General features: G+C 38.7%; 1 protein-coding gene across 1 annotated transcript in view; it reads right to left on the reverse strand.

Annotated features, from left to right (window-relative positions):
- Window positions 1–25,207, reverse strand: part of RALYL (RALY RNA binding protein like) — a 786,844-nt gene that overhangs the window by 32,212 nt on the left and 729,425 nt on the right. The window contains exons 7-8 of the mRNA XM_061122884.1: window positions 21,100–21,213; window positions 1,866–2,038 (exon numbers count right to left, since the gene is read on the reverse strand). Coding sequence (XP_060978867.1) covers window positions 1,866–2,038; window positions 21,100–21,213 — 287 coding nt within the window. The remainder of the gene's footprint in view (window positions 1–1,865; window positions 2,039–21,099; window positions 21,214–25,207) is intronic.

The following is a 25,207-nucleotide window of genomic DNA, read 5'->3' on the forward strand; positions in this document are numbered from 1 at the left end:
GAGCAGCATTGTCTGGGTTACAGTTTAAAATGACTTTTATCCTTCATGTGCAGAGAGTGGATTGCATAGGCTGAAGCAAAAAGATCAGTTTAGCTGTACTGGAGATGTAACTAGCTTTGGGCTATGATTTGGAGGTAGAATTAATGGGGATAGGTGGAACAAATCAAAAGCAATCTCAGTCTTTTTGGTTTTTAACAGCTGTGTGGATGATGATGCTATTTATGAGAATGAGGAAGACTGGGAAGGAATAAGATGGCTGGAAAAATCAAGAATGTTTCTGGCATGTTAAGTTTCAATTGCTCATTGAACAGTTCTGAGGAGATAGGCATCTACTCGAGTCTAGAATTCCTGGAAGACAAAAGAAGTAGAAATGTAGATTTAGAAATCATTGGCCTATGAATAATACCTAAAGCTCTGGTATTTGATGAAGTTACACTGATAAAGTGCATAGAGAGAGAAGGTAACCCACGATAAAGCCCTGGGCTACTTCAGTTTTTAAAGTGGGGATGTGGAGAGGAAGTTTCCAGCACAGATGAGTGAGAATGAGCAGTTGGTGTTCTGAGAAATTCTCCTAAACAGTTTCCAGTCAAACTCCACTGAGGGGTAAACTGAAATAAGAACAGAGCAGAGCAGCAACCATGAGTAATGGCATCATGGAAGCGTCCTGAGACCTCCACAAGAGCAGTCACACTGAGATAGTGACAACAGGAGTCAGATTGGAATGGGTTGAGGAACTTGTGTTGGTGGATTAAAGTCCTGCCTGAGGAGAAGCAGAGAAACTCGTCAACCTTTCATTCTAGTCCCTGCTCAATAGATTCCAGAAATCAAAACAGTCCTAGAGATAGGTGCTTAAACCCTTCAAACTGAGGCAGACTTTTGTAGAAATAAGAATGGTTGTTAAAGGCTCCTATCTCAAAAGCTTAAATAAAGGTACCATGCAATTTAAACAGAGTTGGAATGCTAAAAAATCAATATAGAATTCCATACATGAAACAAGGGCAGGGTAGTTACCATGCTAAAATAACAACCACAGCAAAATTACCTCAGCAACAACAGGTATTAAAACAGATTGGAATCTGATATTACCTAGGATTAAGTCAAGTTTAATATAACCAGTCCATATATGTTTGAGAGCTGGCAGCACACACACAGACACACACGGACACACACACACTTGCCTTCTCATCATTTGTATTAGGCAGTCCCTTAAAGATAGCATATTTAATTTCATGGCTGATAAAATATGAGAAATAGCATCCTCGTCAGCATGTATTTACCAAGTCCCTGGTGTGTTTATACAGGAAAGAACATCTGGAAATGAGCAGCGTAATTATTACAACATTGGGAAAATAAAACGCGTAAAGAATCAGGTCTTAATCAAACCCACAGCTCGTAAGAGCTGGTCGTCAAGCCGCCCAGGCACTTTAGATGATAAACTGGCCTCACACTAAAGGGCGACCTGAGCGAACAGTGTCCAAAGCGCTGCTGACCACGGAGCTGACGCAGTCGGAACTGACCGGGGCCTCGCGTCTTCCAGTAGACGACTGTTTAGTTGCCGGGATATCATACGCGTCTACGGCTCATGCTAATGGCGCAGACGCAGGATTCCTGCTGTGATGAAGCACTTGACGGACAGAATTTTTCATCTGAGCCTGCAAATGTGCCCAATTCTAACCTATCATGTTCTTGTTCGTTCATTTGTCCCCTCAAATTTTAAATTAGCAGAGATACATTGAGCACTTATTATGTGCAGAGCACTGCCCACGTTCGCCTTGAGCATGCACGCGGCGGGAAGAAATAAGCCCCCGAGCATCCAGCTCCGCCTTAGAACGACCGCGGCGCGGCCACGCCGGCCGGGCTCCTACCAGCTCGTGCGCGCCGTCCTCGTCGAAGTCCTCCTCCACGCCGTCGGTCAGCTCCTCCCCGTCGGCGTCCGGCGCCCCCTCTGCCGGCTCCTCCGCCGAGTGCTCTGCGTTCTCGGACACGCACTCGTCCTGGATCAGCTCTAGGCTCGCTTCCAGCTGCTTCTTCTGAGCTTCTGGTGGGGAGAGAGCAAACGGCTGCTACCTTGGGGTGCCCACGAGCCATTTGGATAAGCCATGAAAAAGCAGTCTAGGAATGGGTCAGCTCTGTGCTAGGGAGGGTGTGAGGAAGAGAAAGGCATGTCAAGGTCGGACTAATTCAGCTGTGTCAAGGGTGTTCACAGACAGGCGTGTGTTTACATGTAAGCATATTATGTGTTACAGAATTAGCAAAGTTTGCGGAATCCAGCGGGTCCGTGCACACAGAGAAACAAAGATTTACTAAACAGATTAAGCTTTCCGGCTGTATATAGTCCTTTCTGATAAGGACGTTTTCTCTGAGGAGAAAATACAGCAACAAAAAAAGGGGAAATCAGATAAAACATAGAACTTGTTCACTCAAGCATGGAGGACGAAGAAAGCTCATCAATAAGTTCAAGCCCAAGTGAAAAAGACAAAAACTCACTAGGAAAAAAAGTGCAAAAGCAGGTATGTTGGCTGTCAGACAGCATGTCCATGTGACCAATCCTTTGGTACTGTATTCTAAATTTTGTTGGTAGATGTGTTTAACTGCAATGGTTAAAATTCTGGGGTTGGAGAGCCGGGTTCAAGGTCGAGCTTCATCACTTACCAGCTTTGTGATTCTTAAATGATTAACCCTCCGTGTGCCTCCATTTTCTCACCCACACAATCGGGATAGATACCGCTTCAAGTAGTGAATCCAACCGCTTAGTAGAGTGATTTGCAAATAATAAGTGCTCAACAAATGAAGCTACATTCTACATGAATAGAATCCTTTCTAATACCAGGGTGTGCACATTCCATTCACAGAAATTTGTCTAAGTGGGAATTATGCAGACAACAAAATAATTATTTTCCCTAGTGGCTGGTTTGTGTCTTTTGTGAAAATATCAAGAAGCATTGAGTATTGAATAAATGAGATTGTTCTTAGGTACTTCCTTCTCTTATTCCCATGTGAACATAACTATCCCCAAAGCGGGGTGCTTCTCACTCATTTTGACTATTATTATTTGGTCAGATGGTTACTCCATTATTTGCTTTGAGTTTTAAAAGATGTTACATTTTGAGTGGGCTTATATTTTATAGCAGTAAGAATAGTTTATAGGGCCAAAATATTTTGGGGATATTCATTCCTGGACTCTTTCATAATATGAGTTAAAAAGAAATAAACATTTTCATATACATTTTGACTCAGCACAAATCTTTGCAAATATGTAAATCAATAAATGGATAAACTTTATGTACAAATAAGCAGAGATCTTCTATAAATAATTTAAAATTGCAATAATAATTACTTATGAAATACAGATGTAACATCAAGGAGATATTGTGGGTTCAGTTCGACCATTGCAATAAAGTAAATATCAAAATAATGTGAGTCACATGAATTTTTTGGTTTTCAGTACATATAAAAGCTATGTTTACACTATATTAAGGGGGCAATAGCAGTATGTCTAGAAAACAATGTACATAACTTAATTAAAAAATACTTAATGGCTTAAAAATTGTAATCATCATCTGAACCTTCAGTGAGTCATAATCATTTTGCTGGTGGAGGATTTAAATATTTCAAGAAACACCAATATGAGACACAAAGGCATGAAGTGAGCAAATGCCGTTGGAAAAGTGGTGATGATGCCTCTAAATGAGCTCTTGCATTTTAAATCTCCAAGTAATAAAGTTTATGTGTTGAAAACAAGACAGAAGCGTTGTGCCCTGGCCCTGCTGCAGAGGCCAGACTGCTGGTTCCAGCTTAGTTACTCACCAGTGGATTTATACACAGAGGATTGGGTCTGTTCTGGCTACTTGGTCAGGCCATACAAACATATTAAGCTGAAAACCTTTCAAAATAATATGTAGATGAGGAAGATTAACGAAGTTTATATTTGGGAAGTGTTTTGCAGAATGTGGAGGACAACATAAATGTGTATTGTTACATACAAAAGGGTTACATGTACTTCCTTGTGAATATGTCAAGATAACAATAACAAAATCAACAAGTCTGAAACAAGAAGCCTGATAAGATCAGAGAAAAACAGTGAAAAATCCTGTGGAACTGAGGTTGTTCAAAAGAAAAGAGCTGACATACTCAACCAAGGCTAAAAATAATTAGTAGAGGCATTTTAAAATGACAAAACCTTGATACTTTCTCTTCACAGTTACTTTACATGTATAGATGCGGACTATATATTCCTTGATAGATATTTAAGTCAATTTGCTAGCTTCAGATTTTTCCATGTAACAAAATAATGATGTAAACTCTGCTTTGAAAGCTATACATTTTATCCTCATTTGCATACCTGAATGTTCTGATGGAAGCAAGAGGCATAAATTCTCCCCTTTTCTCTGACATCTAAATAAATTTTACGTAGAAAGTCCTATGATCACTACAAAGTGGTTACTGTTAGAGGTTTTCTTTTTTCCTAAATCTAGAAAATTATTTATTATTTTATTTCCAAATAGGGAAATAGGTTAAAGAAAAAATAAGTTTAATGTAGAGAAAATAACCTAAATATCTGGATTAAAAGGAAGGTAAATCAGGCAAGAGATACAACCAAAACCACGGTGAACTTAACTGTTACTGAAAATTGAGAAGTTTTATTCATCTCATTTCTCTTCACATATCATTGCTTTCTGCAGTTCCAGACCTTTAACTTAGGCTGACCAAGCTACACACATGACTCGTAAGTACCTGCTGAGAAAACACTGTGATGAAAAACAGACTTACCATATAATCCACTCCTGATTACATATGTAACCCCACTCCTGAACATACACCCAGAAAAGATGAAAACTCTAACTGGAAATGACACATGCACCCCAACGTTCACAGCAGCCTTACTTTCAATAACCAAGATATGAAAGCAGCCTAAGTGTCCATCAACAAATGAATGGATGAAGAAGATATGTCTCTCTCTCTCTCTCTCTCACACACACACACAATGCAATATACTCAACCATAAAAAGAATGAAATAATGCCACGTGAAGCAACATGGATGGGCCTAGAGATGATCAGACTAAGTGATGCAAGTCAGATAAAGACAAATACCATACGATATCACTTATATTTGGAATCTAAAAACAGTGCAGAGGAACTTATGTATTGGGTTAGACAAAAAGTTTGCTCAGGTTTTCCAGTAACACCTTATGGAAAAACCTGAACTTTCTGTCCAACCCAATACAACAGAGAAACAAACTCACAGACAGAAAAACCTGCGGTCACCAGAAGGGAAGGGAGGGGAGGGACACATCAGGAGTGGGGGATTAGCATATATAAGTTGTCACATTTAAAACAGGTAAACAACCAGGATTTACTGCATGGCACAGAGGACTACATTCAATATCTGGCAATAACCTATAATGGAAAAGAGTAGAAAAAAAAGTGTGAATCATTTTGCTGCACACCTGGAACTAACATGATATTGAAAATAAACTATATTTTAAATTTTAAAACAAGCTATGATGGGCAGACTAGTGAGAGCATGAAAAGCTTGGAATCCTCCGGCATTAATCATGTCATGCGCTCCACTCTGCTGCGTCTCTATCACTGATCGCTTGGATGGCACCTGGATTTGCTACTCTGGTCCGATCTTCTACTCTTTCTCCTAAGTTTGTACTTAGCACTTGATGCCCTTACTTCTAGCCACTTTGGGTCACTACGTTGCTTGCTCAGATGCTCTGGCTCTCAAATCCTGGTGTTGGCATTTTAAGATCAAAAGGAAAAAAAAAAAAAAAAGACAGAAAATGAAGGTTTGGGATTGGATAACTATTATTTTATTAAAAAATGTTCCCAATCTTACAATCTTTCCAACTGCCAAACTTTCTTATTTTATATCATTGTGTTTATTCTTTTGTTATCATACATAAATGGGCTTCTGGTTGAAATTCACATTCTATTGGAAATTCATTTGATCTGGTATCTCTATTTCTTCTCTAATGATATCAGGAATATTGGTTCTTTAAGAATTCCCACTTTTTGATATTGGAAGTTTATATATATATATATATTCCCCCCACCCCCACCCCTGAAAATCTCTGGTCACAGAATCTATGCAGGACCAGATTTTGGAGCTGTGTAGTTCTCATTTGGCTTTACATAACAATATGATTCAGTTATCTTTGGAATCCAAGCTGACTTTGCTGATCTTCTTAGCTGAATACAATCCCTTCTCCTTTGATTAACCAAAGCTTGGATCAAATAGTTCTCCTGTTGTCCTCTCCTTTTCTCATTAGTGTTTAAGCTTCCTTGAAACTTGAGCTATTGCTTCAAAAGGTCATTGTCACACTCTAAGAGGATAATAAAGATACCGATCTTTTGTAAAGTGAAAAATGCAATACAAGTCAGTTATCAAAAAATATTTTGATGTGCGCTGAATGCCTCATACACAGAAGAGAGAAGGTATTAGAGAGAATATAGGATTTGAGATCCACACTTTTGCTAATTATTAGTTCTAGTAATTGTAATTTTCTTTTCTGAAAGATAAGCATAAAAATAACATCTTTCAGAAGGTCTCAGTGTACTGAAATGAGGAAAAAGAAGTGAATATGTTTTTAAATAAAGGCCACACAAACATGTTACCTTAAGAGGTTCCAAATAATTATTGAGTTGAATCTGTATTGATTGCTTAATGGCTACAGATAAACTGTCCATGGCAAAATAATTCATCACTACAGATCATTAAGAATTATATATTACAAAGACAATTTTGGCTTTGACATGGTCCCTTAATTTTTGTTTAGACAGACTGTGTTTTAAGTTACTCTGTTTTGTGTATTAATATGCAACATACCTGGAACTCCTCTGATGACCTATTTCAAAGGCAGTTGTGCATTAATATAGCTTATTGCAAAATACCCATAACATTCTCATTCATCCACTCATTAATTTGAAAGCTAAATGAATGGGAGATATTATCTGAGTTGAGAAAAAAGGCTTAATTGATTCATAGGAGTTTAACAGAAATATAATCAATATGTGCTTTAGTAATGTGGTCATCACAATTTGTTGTCATTATCACTGAAAAATGTTATAATCACTAAACGGTGATAAGTTTCATGAAAAAAGCACACATGAAAGCTTATCTTGTTTATTAAACTGTTGGTTCACAATAAGCAGTTTTGATCGTTACTACATTGCTGAAATAGAAAGAAAGTAACTTGTTTTATTTGAATAATTATCTAATTTTACTTCCACTAGAAATGAGTAGCTTAGTAGTAGTTGTTAGTTTTTTAGTTTATTCTTAATGTCATAGCAGTCTCTTTAGCTGCATTTCTTTTCCTACTTATCATTTTTACCTTTTATTGTGATTGTGTGTGCATGCATGTGTGCATTTATATATCTACGACTGAAGTTTCTTTGGGTCAGAAACATTTTTATAGATTTTTGTAACTCGGAGCCTTACGTGCAAATTAAATATTTGTTGAATATATTCCTGAATTTTTATGGAACTAAAAAAAATGAGAATAAATGTTTGGGCGTCAAATTCTTTTCAGAGTCAAAGTGATTTTTGAATTTGGCACCATGGTAGCAAAAATATAAATTCAGCAAGGAACTAAAAGAAACCTCCTTGCCACATTCTACACAACAGTCCTACACAGCTAAGGCAAAGTCAACTGCGGAGTGTGAGGGAGTCTCAGAGAAAAGTTGTTCACGGTTATACTGATAGGTCTTGATGAGAAAAATAAACTGTGAAGACTTCAGGTGTAGGAGGGAGGCAGGCTGCCTTTGAACACTGGTGTTGGGAGTCCTCATTGACTTTTCAAGTCAAAGTGTGACGACAACATTTCTTTTGGGAGAAGAGTGAGTTAGTTTTAGATTTTTTAAAAGAATATGTCAGGAGCCAAAAAGTTCACAGCTTGTGCTTAAAAGGTATCTCTAATATTATATAAATTATGAATTCCAACAGAAAAAAAGTTTATTTGGCTGCAAGTTAGTGGGTGCTTGGGTTTCCCTGGTGCCTCAGATACTAAAGCATCTGGCTGCAAGGCAGGAGACCTGGGTTCAATCCCTGGGTTGGGACGATCTCCTGGAGAAGGGAATGGCAACCCACTCCAGTATTCTGGCCTGGAAAATCTCACGGATGGAGAAGCCTGGTGGGCTACAGTCCATGGGGTCGCAAAGAGTCAGACACGACTGAGCGACTTCACTTTCACTTTACCCTTAGGCACTGAGACATCCTGAAGGGCAGGCTTATTTCTCATTTTCCAGAGGGAGAAAATGAGGCATGCAGATGTTTGGTAAGGCGGCCACAATGAGCTGGAATTTTCATCTCAGGTTTTCTGACTTCATAGCCTGGGTTGTTTGCTAACATAGCTCAAGAAGAAGGCCTAATTTAACACACCAGGTGAGTGCTGAATCTGAAACCAGACAATATTTTTTAGCTTTAAATTTTTTTAATTTTAAAATCTTTTGTTGAAGTATAATTGGTTTGCAATACTGTTAATTACTGCTGTAGAGCAAAGTGATTCAGTTACACTCACATACACACACAAATGTGTGTGTACACTCACAGTCTTCTTTAAAAAGCATTCTTTCTTATTAGGGTTTACCATAGGCTATTGAATGTAGCTCCTGGGGCTATAGGGACTGCTTCTACAATGAGGTAGAAGCCTGTTAATTCATCCTATACATAAAAGCTGACATCTGCTAACCCCACCCTCCCACTTCACCCTCCACCAGGCCCGGCGCCCTTGGCAAGCACAAGTCTGCGCTTTACATCTGTGTCTGAGTCTGTTTCATAGACAGGTTCCTTTGTGTCATATTTTAGATTCCACATATAAGTGATACCATCTGTTGTTATCTTTCATTCTCTGACTTAACTTCACTTAATACGATAATCTCTAGTTGCATCCATGTTGCTGCAAATGACATTATTTCGTTGTTTTTGTGGCTGAGTAGTATTCCATATATATATATATATATATACACATATATATATATATATATATACCACATCTTTTTTATCCATTCATCTGTCCATGGACATGCAAGCTGTTCCTATATCTTGGCTATTGTGAATAGTGTGGCTATAAACATACGGGTGCATGTATCTTTTGAATTATAGGTTTGTCCAGATATATGCCTAAGAGTGGGATTGCTGGCTCATGTGTTAATTCTGTTTTTAGTTTTCTGAGGAACATCTATATTGTTTTCTATAGTGACTGCACCAACTTATATTCCTACCAACAGTATAGGAGGGAGGAGCCAGATAATTTTAAATTCAAGAATGAAGAAGTAAAAAAAAAAAAAAAAAAAGAATGAAGAAGTCTGCTTAGGGATATGTGTTCAAAGTAAACAATGGCTGTCAAAGGCAAAGACGTGCAAGTGACAGGTAAATACTTCTGTTTAAGAAAAAAGGCCTCAGGTTCTAAAAAGCCCTAAAAAGAAAGAATTTGATACTGAATTTCAATTCTCACACTCAAATACTTTTTCTGTACATCTCATTTCTATTTCAACACATATATATGATCTAGAAAAGAAGTTAGAATTGTTGGGATTTATGTTAGAAGCATTTTTATTAAATTCAGTTTGCTGTAGAGCTATTATCATTAATATAACTCTGAAAATTGGTTGAGTTGGCAATTAAGTTTTTTGAAATGCTGGCTTAATTGCTAGCTAATTGCTAGCTGAATTGTACTTAGCAGATGGTTGGAAAGGATGTTGACATAAAACAGTCACATTACTCATCAGAGTCAGCTAGTATCCTGAAACCACTGTTTTGGCATTGGAGTATAAACTATATTTTTAAAAAATTCTGCAACACCTGTATATAACATGAATTTAACTCAATTATTTCAGTAAATGTCAATTAGAAAGATGTACATTTTATGACTGTCATTACTAATAATGACATAAATGAGCACTAGGGAAGTTATTCAAGAGGAATGTTTTTAGATTAAAATACTAGTTACATCAGTACATTCTGGGACAAGATGACCTCATAGTGTTCACAAGAAGCACCCTTGATAGTAGAGGTAACCACAAATTCAATAAAATCATTAAAAAAATTACTGAGGTACTGTGTTTGTTTAAAGCCCACTAATTTTAAGGAACAGATATTATTTTACACATAAGGATCTTTCCAAATTTTTTGCAGTTAGTAAGTCCTGGAAATGAGTTTCTTGCAGGATGTGAACCTAGCTCTGTTTAATTTCCAAGACTGGGCACTTGCATGTTTTCACAGTATAAATCTATCTGTCCCATGGAAGATGAATTAGGACAGAAACAAACTAGAATTGGAGAGAACAGCTAAAAGTTCTTCAAACAATGAGGAAAGGGCAACAGAGCATGTGTGTGGGCTTGGGTATTAGCAGTACCATTGGGAAAAAGGACAGAAACCATACAGACTTAACAGGAGCAGAAGACATTAAGAAGAGGTGGTATAAATGCACGGAAGGACTATACAAAACAGATCTTCATACCCAGATAACCATGATGGTGTGATCACTCACCTAGAGCCAGACATCCTGGAGTGTAAAGTCAAATGGGCCTCAAGAAGCATCACTATGAACAAAGCTAGTGGAGGTGATGGAATTCCAGCTGAGCTATTTCTAATCCTAAAAGATGATGCTGTGAAAGCGCTGCATTCAATATGTCAGCAAATTTGGAAAACTCAGCAGTGGGCACAGGACTGAACAAGGTCAGTTTTCATTCCCAATGAAAAGCAATGCCAAAGAATGTTCAAGCTACTGCACAATTGCACTCATTTCACATGCTAGCAAAGTAATGCTCAAAAATCTCCAAGCTAGGCTTCAACAGTACGTGAACTAAGAACTTCCAGATGTTCAAGCTGGATTTAGAAAAGGCAGAGGAACCAGAGATTAAATTGCCAACATTCACTGGATCATAGAAAAAGCAACAGAATTCCAGAAAAAAATTCCTGGGAAAACAATAGAAAGAGTGACAGACTTAATTTTCTTGGGCTCCAAAATCACTGCAGATGGTGACTGCAGCCATGAAATTAAAAGATGCTTGCTCCTTGGAAGAAAAGCTACGACAAGCATAGACAGCATATTAAAAAGCAGAGACATTTCTTTGTCGACAAAGTTCTGTCTAGTCAAAGCTATGGTTTTTCTAGTAGTCATGTGTGGATGTGAGAGTTGGAATCTAAAGAAGGCTGAGCACTGAGTAACTGATGCTTTTGAACTGTGGTGTTGGAGAAGACTCTTGAGAGTTCTTTAGACTGAAAGGAGATCCAACCAGTCCTAAAGGATCCTAAAGGAAATCAGTCCCGAATATTCATTGGAAGGACAGATGCTGAAGCTGAAACTCCAATACTCTGGCCACCTGATGTAAAGAGCTGACTCATTAGAAAAGACCCTGATGCTGGGAAAGATTGAAGGCAGGAGGAGAAGGGGACGAGAGAGGATGGAATGGTTGGATGGCATCACTGACTCAATAGACAAGAGTTTAAGCCAGCTCCGGGAGATGGTGAAGAACAGGGAAGCCTGGCATGCTGCAGTCTATGGGGTCGCAGAGAGTCAGACACGACTCTTTGAGCAAGTGAACAACAATCAGAAAATAGAAGGTGTTGAGTAAAAAGATGCCAAAGGTCAGATTTTGCAACAGTAGTTATAGTAGAGTCAGAATATGATGTTGAGGTTGGCAGTGTGGTTGACAGGATTTATTACGTGGTGATGTGACAGAAGTTGGACATGGAAAGAAGTGTGTATTTAGAGGAGAAAGAGGTCAGCTCTGAAAGGCGATGACTGTGCCGTTACAAAGAAAACCTTCCTGTTACCCTCGGTGAGACTGCTCTTTGACAGCCTTCATTCTAACTATGGTCCTGATTTCCTTTTTCTTAGAGTGTTTACTTTAGAATCCTTGCAACTGTGGATTCTTTCTATGCTTCCTTGAGGTGTACATCTTTTTACAAATCTGGCATATCTTCTCAAGCCCTGGAGGCCTCCCTTTGACATGCAATCATCAGAAAAAGATGGGACGGCCCCTGTCTCCGGGTCTCCGTGGGCCCGCAGGAGCCTAACTTCCACAGACCCAGTCCGCAAATACAGATGGCCTCGTCATATTGACCAGCCTCCCTACTGACATCCTCCAACACATCTTCATCATCACACTCCTGCCTTTTGTTTTAGTAGAGTTGAGTTCAATTTCCACCCCCTATTGCAATAGTCCTTTTTTTTTGAAATTGCAATAGTTTTGACCCTGACCACAGCAGTCTTGAGTGAAGTCTTCCTTGTCATTTTTAACACGTGTCCAGTGACACTTATCTGATGGATGTCACAGGATCTCTCCAAGAAGTAGTTGGGAAAGTTCTGATCCTTTTGCTAAAGACAACTCAATCTTGTTCCCCGCCCCCTTCCCAATAAATTGGGCTTCTTGAAAACAATTTTTGTAGTTAAATATTTCCACAAGATTTGTTAAGAAAAATAGCAAGTCCGACTTGCTTCACAATTCTCAGCTCTTTAAGGGCTTTACATTTGCATAGCTGATCTGCTAAAAACTTGGCTTTGTTTCCCAAACAGCATGTTTCTATTGCTACTTCTTGATTAGTTTTATTCATTGTCTACTGACATCACCCTTGGGAGGCTGGAGACTCAGTTCTCTGTCTATAAGTCCCCACTTCCCATCTCCTTAGAGAGCTATATTGTAAACTAGATTAGATCAATTTTCAGTTTTTACAGAAATTTAACTATGTAAATGCTTTGGGAAGCTAAGACGTTAGTATATAATGAGTAATTTTTTCTTTTCCAAACAGCATTTTACTTTCTTTGCAGGTAAAAGAAACACCCACTTCCTTTGAGTGTTTGTGTGTTGTTAATCTCCGTACTTCTGTGGTTCTTTGACTTGTAGAAATGCTTATGCAAACTTACCTGCTCCTCAACCGCATGTGTTAAGTCTCATCTCAATGAATTCACTTCCCCATCTATTAGCCACTGGATCCATTTCATCTTCTTGAAAAAGTCTCTCCCAGAACTTCTGGACTGGTCTATGTGGACTCAGTTCTTTCCAGGTCTCTTCCGTAACTCATATGCTAGAATCTTCCTCACCATCATCCTGAGGATGCCCTTTGCCTTCGGATTCCTTGCTTTGGGAAAGTCACGTTTTTCCCTTTTAGAGTTTAACTCTTTGCTTTGGGAATTAGGTATGGAAATACAGCCTGCAAATATTCTTCACTCAGAATTTTTAGGGCATGTTTTCTTTGCCTTCCAGCTTTTAGTGTGGCTGCGGAAAACTGCATTGGCATTCTGATTCCTCTTTCTTTATATAAAACATTTTCTGTCTCCTTTCCTCTATGTCTCTCTGGGAGCTTGTAGGATCTTATCTTTGGCCCCATGTTCTGAAATGTCACTGTTTCCTGCTTTGAAGTACATCAGTTACAGGCACTCAGGGGATCCTTTCAATCTTGTTGACTATGTTCTTCAGTTTTGGTTAACTTTTTCCCTGAAAAACTTTTTTTGGATGATCCTTCTCCCCTTTCTTTCTGAAACCCTGTTTTTCAGATATTCATCCAGTAATTTCCATACCATTCCCTTCCTATTTTCCATCTGTAGTTTCTTTTGTATAGTCTGGGAGAATTTCCTCAATTTTGTCTCTCAATTCTGTGTTATTTATTTGTGCTATCATATGCTAATTTCTAAAAGCACTTTTATCTGCCTTTTAAATACTGAGTTTTAATCTTGTGCTCTAGTAATATCTTCTCTTTCTCTCTGAGGGTATTTATCAGCGGTTCGCTGTTTTATTTTGAAGTTTTATTCTTCCTGCACAATCTGCTTCCTCCAGTTTTTAAATTCTTTTTTGGTATTTGCTTTTAATGTTAAATGCTTTCTACCAACCTTGTCTGCTCATATTAACCATATTAAAATATGGATGGACGGTTTTGTAAAAATAACAGGATCTTGTTTCTGCAGGGTGATACTGTTTCCCTGGCTTGTACCCATGCCAACGTCCTTAAATCTTTTTTCTTAAGCTGCTCATATTCCCAATTAAAACCTCTTCCAGTGGCCTACCAGTAGTCTGGCAGCCGAAGGGGAAAAGAATTCTTGGAATTTCTATAGTAACTGTGTAAACTTCTGCTTTTCTCCCTGTTAAAAACTGCCTTCAAATTTGTTAGTTGTCTAGTAGTTCTGAAATCTGTTATTTTCACTTTCCTAGAGGGAACTTCTTAGGGCTTCTAGTGGACCAGGAAGAGTTGGGAATGGTGACATAGGAATCTGTTTCCTAACAGACTTTTAGTCATTTATACCCTCTTTCCCATAGGAATATGATAGCTTTGATTCTGAGCCTTTTGGGAGTTTTGTGGTTAAAACTGGACTCATTTGTAGGACGTGTTGTCAGGCAGAGTTCTTCATCAGCTGTCCAGCTTCTAAAATTTTGTTCTCACTCTCCTAAGAATTTTCATTTTTAAAACCTAGACATTATTTTAATGCAGTATTGGGAGGGAGCAGAGTTTAATTCACGTGTGCAGTTCAACATCTGTAACTAGACACAATACCAATCTAATCCAAAGTCTAAGTGAAAGCAGTTAGGTACTCAGAACAGAAGGAGCAGTCACTATAGGCTGCAGCAGCAGATTATATCTGGAGCAACATCTTCCACTCTGAGTACCACAGTCTGCAGTTGATAAACTACAGAAAGACCAGAGAAGACGGATGACAGTGGTTCAAGATGCAAAACTAAAGTACAGGAGAAGTAGCTGAAAAAATCACTGATATTTATCCAGAGTCGACAAAGGTCCGTCTAGTCAAAGCTATGGATTTTCCAATAGTCATGTATGGATGTGACATTTGGACCATAAAGAAAGCTGAGAGCCAATGAATTGATGCTTTTGAACTGTGGTGTTGGAGAAGACTCTTGAGAGTCCCTTGGACCGCAAGGAGATCCAACCAGTCCATCCTAAAGGAAATCAGTCCTGAATATTCATTGGAAGGACTGATGCTGAAGCTGAAACTCCAATAGCTTGGCCACCTGCTGTGAAGAACTGACTCATTTGAAAAGACCTTGATGCTGGGAAAGATTGAAGGCAGGAGGAGAAGGGGACGACAGAGGATGAGATGGCTGGATGGCATCACCAATTCAATGGACATGAGTTTGAGCAAACTCTGGGAGCTGGTGATGGACAGGGAAGCCTGGCGTGCTGCAGTCCATGGGGTCACAAAGAGTTGGACATGACTGAGCGACTGAACTAAAATGATCCAGAGAATAGAAGGGTTCAAAGATTCTTTGACCAAAATTTGAATGCAACTAAGTTGAGCATCTATGGCCACTTATATTGACTTCCTATTCAGAAGTTTTAGAAGGGTTACAATACTACAACTCTTTTGTGTATTTAATTGGCTACTACATTCACAAGAAATTAGACATTTCAGCTTGGTTTCAGAGGGCATAAAAGGATACATGAACCAAATGCAAACAAAGTCCATTTCAGCTCAGTATAAGGAGCACTGATGCACAAGTATGTGGTATTTGCTTGTAATATTCTAATTTGGGGGCATTATTTTTTTTAAAAAAATCTATATTTTTTGCCAAATATATTCAGTTCAGTTGCTCAATCATGTCCAACTCTTTGTGACCCCCATGGACTATAGCACATCAGGCCTCCCTGTCCATCACCAATTTCCAGAGCTTGCTCAAACTCATATCCATCGAGTTGGTGATACCATCCAATCATCTCATCTTCTGTCGTCCCCTTCTCCTCCTGCCTTCAATCTTTCCCAGCATCAGGGTCTTTTCAAATGAGTCAGCTCTTTGCATCAGGTGGCCAAAGTATTGGAGTTTCAGCTTCAGCATCAGTCCTTCCAATGAACACCCAGGACTGATCTCCTTTAGGATGGACTGGTGGGATCTCCTTGCAGTCCAAGGGACTCTCAAGAGTCTTCTCCAACACCACAGTTCAAAAGCATCAATTCTTCAGCACTCAGCTTTCTTTATAGTCCAACTCTCACATCCATACATGACTGCTGGAAAAAACATAGCTTTGACTGGATGGACCTTTTTCGGCCAACTAATGTCTCTGCTTTGTAATATACTGTCTAGGTTGGTCATAGCTTTTCTTCCAAGGAGCAAGCATCTTTTAATTTCATGGCTGCAGTCACCATCTTCAGTGATTTTGGAGCCCCCAAAATAAAGTCTGACACTGTTTCCACTGTTTCCATCTATTTCCCATGAAGAGATGGGACTGGATTCCATGATCTTAATTTCTTGAATGCTGAGCTTTAAGCCAACTTTTTCACTCTCCTCTTTCACTTACATCAAGAGTCTCTTTAGTTCCTCTTCACTTTCTGCCATAAGGGTGGTGTCAACCATGTATCTGAGGTTATTGACACTTGTCCCAGAAATCTTGATTCCAGCTTGTGTTTCATCCAGCCCAGCATTTCTCATGATGTACTCTGCATATAAGTTAAATAAGCAGGGTGACAACATGCAGTCTTGACATACTCCTTCCCCAATTTGGAACCAGTTTGCTGTTCCATGTTCAGGTCTAACTGTTGCTCCTTGACATGCATACTGATGTCTTAGGAAGCAGGTAAATTGGTCTGGTACTCTTATCTCTAAGAATTTTCCACAGTTTGTTGTGATCCACACAGTCAAATGCTTTAGAGCAGTCAATGAAACAGAAATAGATGTTTTTCTGGAACGCTCCAGCTTTTTCTGTGATCCAACAGATGTTGGTAATTTGATCTCTTCTTCCTCTGCCTTTCCTAAATCCAGCTCGAACATCTGGAAGTTCATGGTTTACATATAGTTGAAAGCTGACTTGGAGAATTTTGAGCATTACTTTGCTGGCATGTGAGATGAGAGCAACAGTGTGGTAGTTTGAACACTATTTGGCATTGCCTTTCTTTGGGATTGGAATGAAAATTGACCTTTTCCAGTCCCGTGGCCACTGCTGAGCTTTCCAGATTTGCTGGCATATTAAGTGTAGTACTTTCAGAGCATCATCTTTTACGATTGAAATAACAACTAGAATTCCATCACCTCCACTAGCTTTGTTTGTAGTGATTCTTCCGAAGGTCCACCCAACTTTGCACTCCAGGATGTCTGGCTCTAGGTGAGTGATCACACCATCGTGATTATCTGGGTCGTGAAGATCTTTTTGTATAGTTCTGTGTATTCTTGCCACATCTTCTTAATATCTTCTGTTTGTTAGGTCCCTACCATTTCTGTCCTTTATTGAGCTCATCTTTGCATAAAGTGTTCCTTGGTGTCCATAATTTTCCTGAAGAGATCTATAGTCTTTCCCATTCTATTGTTTTCTTCTATTTCTTTGCACTGACCACTGAGGAAGCCTTTCTTATCTCTTCTTGCTATTCTTTGGAACTCTGCATTCAAATGGGTGTATCTTTCCTTTTCTCCTTTGTCTTTAGCTTCTCTTCTTTTCTCAGCTATGTGTATGGCCTCCTCAGACAGTCATTTTGCCTTTTTGTGTATAGGAAACATATAGGCAGGATGAATTTATCCTATGGGACTGAAGTGTTACCTCTCTTAATGGACATTTCTGTATTTAAAAAAATTCTATAGTTTTTATCAAACATATTGGCAAGATGAATTTATCCTATAGGACTGAACTGTGACCTCTCTAATGGTCAGGTCTAATGGGTAGGATAGGTTAGCTAGTTTCACTGGAATTGTCCAAGTGAGTCTGACAGGTCACGCATGACACCTACCACTGAGAATAAAGTTGAAGTAAAGAATGCTTGATTGCCTTTTCATATCTGAGAGTCTTTGCAGGAAATTTGATTTTTTAAAAGACGTCACTGTCCATTGTATAATACCATCATTGTATGATACCATCTTTAGTTCTACTTCTCACTCCTTTTACCTTTTATGGTCATTTTGCATCACTGTGTAAACCACATATAAACTGCGCTCTTCGTATGTGTCAATAAATGACTCTCTTTTAAAAGGATCATCTAAGAAGGACAATTGGAAGCTAAACTGCAATGTGTTATTTGTTGTTTTTAATAATCCATAGTCACCATATTCCAAAGTAATGTTACTTGAATTATTCAAGTAGGAAAAAATAACACTTACAGAGTGGATTCATATTAATCATGATTTAAAAGCTAGAATATATGTTTGAGACCATAATCCCTTCCTCTAGTTTTCATTTGAGGGGCCTGAGACCTAGAGAAGTTAAATGACTTGCTAAATCATGCCTAGGACATAGTACACAGTGTTTGAAGATTTAGAAAAGTTAGTGAAAACATGACCTTGTTCTGAGGAAGTTCATATCTTCAAAGGAAGAGACAGGATACCATGCAAACATTTATTAGCAGTAATTTAAGGCATAAAAAATCCAAAATGATGACATTATAACCTCATTACAGTTACTCCTGATAGCTCAGGATTTCATACAAAAAAGGAAAAAATGATCTTATGAAACTGGAACTCAGGACAAGTTCCACGCTGTGTGGTTTATCCTGCTTGTAACCCTCCATCTCTTTGCTGCTACTATCCTAAGCTGAAAATTTTTGTCATCAGATGGAATAAGTTGGAAATGAGAGGTCTATAAAAGAGCAATAGTGAAGAGTGAATATTAGCTACTGAATAACTGGCCTGTAATAAAATAAACAATAAAATGAGTATCCCCTTAAATTCAATAAGGAGGTATTGGGCACTTAAAAAGATTTAAAATATTTCTTTCCACTTTCCATCATGTAGTACAGACACCATACAACCCTGATTTCTTTTCATAAAGAAAATTTAGAAAGTGATCATCTTAACTCCATAAATATGAATATTGTTCAGGAGACAATTACTAAGAGAATGAAATTACAAATTAAATAATTTCATTTTCTTCCTACGTGTTCAAGTAGGAAAGACATAAATATCAAAGGCTTAAGCCTATCATTTTAAAGATAACTGCCTTGTGACTGGGAAAGTTGAAACACATACAAAAATAAGGTGACAGCCTTTCATGAAAAGAAAACGCAAGCTTTGAATTTTAGTGTCATATTTATAGATGATCTTCTAAGAAGATATGTGGAAGGCATTTTTCATTGCAGGAAACTGGAAGTTATAATATGATGGAATAAGGATCACATTTTTCTCTTTGAGGTGATTTATATTTAAATGAGTTCTCCATAATCCTTTAAACTGAAGTGCAAATTGGTTATCAAAGTCCTTTGCTGTAAGGGTTGTTTTACATAATAACGAATTTCACAGAAGCTCCTCAAAGGGAAACACTGATTTAGGCAACATCACAGGATATTTCAGTTCCGGCAACCGTTTAGATTAGTGCCACAGACAGCAGATAAAAAAACTTCCTGAAATCTAAATTTCTCTATTAAGAAGTATAGGCAGCATATCTTTTCTCAATAGAAAATGTGACAGAAGTTTTTAATAAAAATGATCTTATTTTGTCTATTATTTATCTATCATTTCTCCTCCACACTAACTCAATAAAAGTGAGAATCTAGGTACATGGCTTATGATTTAAAAAACTGGTGTTGTGAAAGTCGTAGGAAGTATTTGTTTGCCTATATATGCTTACATTTCTATGGACACTAAATGGCTCCAATTATACAGCATTTATTCTGGGCTAGTAAGTAACTTACATTTGCTACTTGACTCACTTCTCACAATGTCAGGTAGCCATTACTGTCCTCATTTGATAAACGAGAAAACGGAGGCTAAGTGGCCTGTGAGGATTTGACCCACAGTGTATGTCTCTCATCCATTAGGCTCGACGCCCCCTCAACACCGGCTTCATTCCTCCACCCTGCGTCACTAACCACCCGAAGGTCAGCGCTGGTCCCCTGCCCAGGGACACGGGCAACAAACAGGCTGGATCTCATCATCGGCTGTTACCCGGGGAGCCTCACTGCGGGGAGATCCCGAGCGGAACCCGAGGCTGATACATCAGAGGAGGCACTGCTTTCCCTCACCAGACCTGGCTTTGAGACTCTAGGTCTATTACAAACCTTTTATGTGGTCATGGGAAAGTCAGTTTACCTCCGTGGGCCTTCCTTTTCTCATCTGCAAAATGAGAAAGCTGGATTTGATAAGTGGTTTTCAAAATTGTCTTGCTTAATTTTGAAAAGTGAAGCTCTTTCGGCCAATGAAATCTTATGATGAATTTCAATGTATAAAATAGACCCAGGTAGAGCCACACTGTTTGGAGAAAAGGGCTGGGTTTGGAGGAGTCGTGAGTTCCTCTGTCTCCGACGTCTCCTTTCAGCTCTCAGCTCACTTTCAAGGAGCTTCTGAGACATCAAAGACCCAGGCAAATGCAATTTGCAATTTAGGCACGAGCTCATCTCTAAGTTTATGCCAGTTCTTTTTAAAATGTATAATTTTAAAACTCTCGGTTGCCATATAAAAGGGTATTGGACTAGGGAACTCAAATCGGCACTCTGTAACTATCTAGAGGGGTGGGATGGGGTTGGGTGGGGTGGGAGGGGGGTCCCCGAGGGAGAGGACACATGTGTACCTCTGGGTGATCCATGTTGATGTATGGCAGAAGTGAACGCAATATTGTAAAGCAATTATCCTCCAATTCAAAATGAATAAATAAATAAAGAGTATTAGCATGGAACTAGGGTCAGGGCTGATATTTCAAAGAGAGGACATTAAGTTAAAGAATTAAGTCAAATGACACGGCCTTGGGTGGCCAGGTATATGGCTGAAGCTGAGTTCTGAAGTTTTGTGGAGCTGCAGCAATTTAAGAGTGGGACTTTACAATCATGGCTTCTGAAATCTGTTCAATTTTGCTGCAGTTAATTTAATTAAATATGAATATAATTTTAGCCCTGATAGAATATTCAATTTATTGATTTAATTTTCTTAAAGGTCACTTGATATTGAGATATAAACCTTCAATATAATCCAACTGTTACTTATTAGTGTCAAAATACTTTTCCTTTCCCCTCTTCCTTTTAAAAATATGAATTTTAGGCAAGCTGACTCATCTTCTCTGAAAAGTAAAAAGTCGGATTCCATCATCGCAGTCCTAAGTTTAAAGACGACGTTTGTGTTTCTGTGCTAAATGCTGTCAGACTCAGCCAGTGAGCCCGGACCTGCTCTGTCTTGGTGACTGACAGGGTGTGAGTGGTCTGATTCCAACAGGTCTACGGCCGCCGCTCTTTTTCACTTACCAGCCTCCGCCTTCTGCTGCTTCTCAATCTTCTCCAGGCGCCCTAGCAAGGAGTCAATTTTAGTTTTGATCTGGGTTAATTCTTTCTTGATTGTCTGTAACTCATCTGATTTCACTGGAAAGGGGAGAAGGGAAAGAATGCAACAGAAGGTCAAATGCACCATGACCCGATTAGAACGTAACTCTCAGACACCCTATATTTCCTCAACACTCTGTCACATCCCACAGGATACTTTTCAGTCTTATCTGTTTCTCATTGCTTCCAGTGATCCAGGAATACTGGATGGCTTTGCCAACTACAAGGAGTGATTCTCAGCATTTGACACTGAACCTTTTCACCGAAGGTTATGCAGTGGGACAGAAGGATCTAGAAATGTTTTATGCAATAACTAAATGATACTGAATTCGGTTTCGGCAAATGGTAGAATAAGTCTGTGCTGTCTGATGGATTCAGATTGAGAAATGATTAAATCATGACAGGTAAGTTAATACTGCTTTGAGGAACTATGTTGCAATATCTGTTTCAGCAGTCCATGATATTTTTAATCCAGTTCCTTGATGACTGATTGAAATCAGGGCATAACATTTATCCTCTAAAGAAAAATCTTTAATGCTAGAGAACTCTCTCTAACTTGCTGGACTTCTGCTACTTTCTTTATTAAGAATTGCAGCAGTGGGTTGAACATGCCTGTCTTTAAGCCCTGGGGCTAGAAGGAAAGGAAATTCACTGAAGTTCCCACTGATATTTTCTACAGTAGTGGTTCCTCTTCGAGGTTTTGGGTTTTTAGTGGGACTAACTAAAAATGGGATTAACACAAGATTGACTATTTTTAATTTTTCTAAGTAAGGATGTTAAAAATAACAAACATTCTACTATCAATGATAATAACAATTATTTTATAAAGAGATGAGCTTAAGAAAAGATCAGTTTGCTATTTAAGGACAATCCTTTCAATGAAAAATGCTTAAAAAAAAAAGAAAGAAAGAAAAATGCTTATGGTTATGAAAAATTCACTGCCCTGTTCTTATTTTCTCATTTCTCTGAGAACCACTGGAAAGTTTGTCATGAACCCTCAGTAATAAATCAAAGATTTTTAAAACTATAACTCCAGAAGAGCTATACTTGTCTATGAGCTTTCATTAAGTGAGTTTTTGGGTACCCATGCCTCAGTGGAGAGCAATGCTTCAATATCTGCAGTAAGGATCTTGATGTTAGCCTACTATCCATCTCTTTCACTTTTCCTTTCAAGTTTATAATAATCTTGGTTGAATACTCCTGAAGAAATTGAGGGTTTAGTTTGAGTCTTTAGTCTTCATGAATTTTTGTAAGTAATAAAAAACTAAATGCAATATATGTTTGCTTGAAACAGAACTATCTGTCAACTAAGGCATATGATATAAGCTATATGATAAAGTATGCATCAATATACATTAATTGCTCACCAGACTTTCTCAAATATAAACATGAAAAAAATATTTTCTATTATAAAATAAGAAATTTTCCATAGCAAGCACATTTTTATTTATGATATAAAGTTGTTTGCAAAATGAAAACTGCAAGAATAAGTGACCCTGTAGAGAGTTTCTATTATGAAGAACCAGACTGAAAGGAGAACACAGTTTAAAATAAAGAATTACTCCTACATCAATTATTTCCAAGACATCAAAGTGCCATTGTTGAATCTCAACTAAATTTGAAAATCATCATCTGTCATAATTGCAAATTGACTCTGCTTTGAAGAATGATTTTAATTTCCTTTGATGGAAGCATGTCATGTAGTTTTACTTAAATCTATCAAACGTGATAGAAACTATTTTGTCTTAAAACATTAGATGTCGAGCCAAGAGAAATGGGACTGTGGCTGGAAACTAATAGAATGTATATTTTTAGTAAGTGGGGTCACCCCTCAGCCCAGAAATGAGGTTGACTAATTACCTCCTTAAAAAAACATAAACAAATAAATCACTAATACACCACTTAATAGAGTGTCTTTTAAGATTGGAGTGATATTACTATAAAATTTGGGATTACTTAGTTAAGGCGATTCAAGCTTAGATAAAACTAACGATGTAACCTGTCTTCTCCTCTCTGGTCCCTACCAGGGAATTCTGAATCAAACCTCAGCCCTGTGCAAACGGCCCAGCTCCAGGCTTGGGATGGTGAGCAGCAGATGCTTGTTGCAGTCCTGCAAATTAGGGCTTACACAATCTTGGCTGCCTCTTGAGTGACTGGGAAAGCTGTTGGCTTCATGCCCTTCAGGGCTCTGCTCGGGAGAAGGCTGCCCGCCCACCTGGCCTGTGGTCCTGGAGCCTCCTCTTTCAGCGGGGTTATCTGTAGGTGGGGTCTGGGTCTGGGCTGTGGGGTTATCTGTAGGTGGGGTCTGGGTCTGGGCTGTGGGGTTATCTGTAGGTGGGGTCTGGGTCTGGGCTGTGGGGTTATCTGTAGGTGGGGTCTGGGTCTGGGCTGTGGGGTTATCTGTAGGTGGGGTCTGGATCTGGGCTGCTGTATCTGGCTTCCACACGATGCTCCTGAGACAGGCCATCTCTGTGTCCGATATACTTTTCTCTGTAATCTTTTCTGCCCTGTTCTACTTTGGGAGGTGGGGCTCTTGTTTCTACTGAACCTGGGATTAAGCTCTTGCTTGTTTTTACTTACTCTGCCAAAATAGATGTATATTTTACAACTATAGTTTTCCAAACTTAAAATTTTTAAAATTTTGCAGCTTAGAAGTCGGAAAGTTTTTTAAAACTTAAGGTCAGTTCAGAATTGAGGAGAGTCTTAGGTGTAAAGCATCCCTGTCCATTTTCCTTTCTTTTCTTTTTACATCTTTCTTTTCCTGTCCATTTCCATTGAACTCTTAATTGGGTTTCTGCTTTTAGTTCATGTCGCCTCTTAAATAGTGAATGCAAAGTCATATATACAAAAGCCATAAATCCTCCCTATTGAAGACTTCCAGAATATTCCAATTTCTATAGGAAAAAGACCAAAAGCACAAAGAAAGCTGAGCACCAAACTTTTTTGAACTGCGGTGTTGGAGAAGACTCTTGAGAGTCCCTTGGACTGCAAGGAGATCCAACCAGTCCATCCTAAAGGAAATCAGTCCTGAATATTCATTGGAAGGACTGATGCTGAAGCTGAAGCTCCAATACTTTGTTCCCCTGATGCGAAAAACCGACTCATTAGAAAAGACCCTGATGCTGGGAAAGGTTGAAGGCAGGAGGAGAAGGGGACAACAGAGGATGAGATGGGTGGATGGCATCACCCACTCAATGGACATGAGTCTGAGTAAACTCTGGGAGTTGATGATGGACAGGGAGGCCTGGCGTGCTGCAGTCCATGGGGTCAGACACAATTGAGCAACTGAACTGAACTGGACACATGTACCATTCTTCAAACTGGTCTTCAGGGTCTGCTCTAAAGTGTATTTCCAGGTATATATTCCATTGTTTATCAAAGCAACGTCATTTGAACAGAATAACTTAATGCTTGATCTAATAGTGTGTGCAACCAGATAGACTGATTTGCATCTATATTTATTGGAGAGTCACTTGTAATTGTTAAGACTCAGGTTCTTTATCTTTAACTTCTACCCTCTACCCTAAAGACTTGTTATAAGAATTTAATGAAACAATGCGCATAAAGCACTTAGCATCATGACCAGAATATCATCAAGCAAAACACATGATAGAAGCAGAAAATATTATTACTATGATTTACATACCTTTTCCAGCAAAGAGTTTTCCTTTTCTCTGTTATGTCTATCTGCTTTTCGGAGCTTAGTTTTAGTCTTACCTCCCCTATTAATTCTTCTTAGCTCAGCCCACTGGAAGGTGGATCTCTCATCTGCAATCTATTTAACAGCATTTCGCATTTACTGATAGACACCATATGCTTGTTGGTTTTTCCTTTATATATCCACTTTTTCTATTAAATTGTAAGCTTTTTGAGAATGAAGATCTAATTAGGCATTGAAGAATTTGAGGCGTCATGTTTTCTGTGTTTAATAAGCTCCTTCTCTTCTTATGATAAGCTCCGTGGACTTCCCTGGTAGATCACACGATAAAGAATCTGCCTGCAGTGCAGGAGATCCGGGTTCCATCCTGGGTGA

This window comes from Dama dama, chromosome 21, assembly GCF_033118175.1.
Source record: "Dama dama isolate Ldn47 chromosome 21, ASM3311817v1, whole genome shotgun sequence".
NCBI lineage: Eukaryota > Metazoa > Chordata > Mammalia > Artiodactyla > Cervidae > Dama > Dama dama.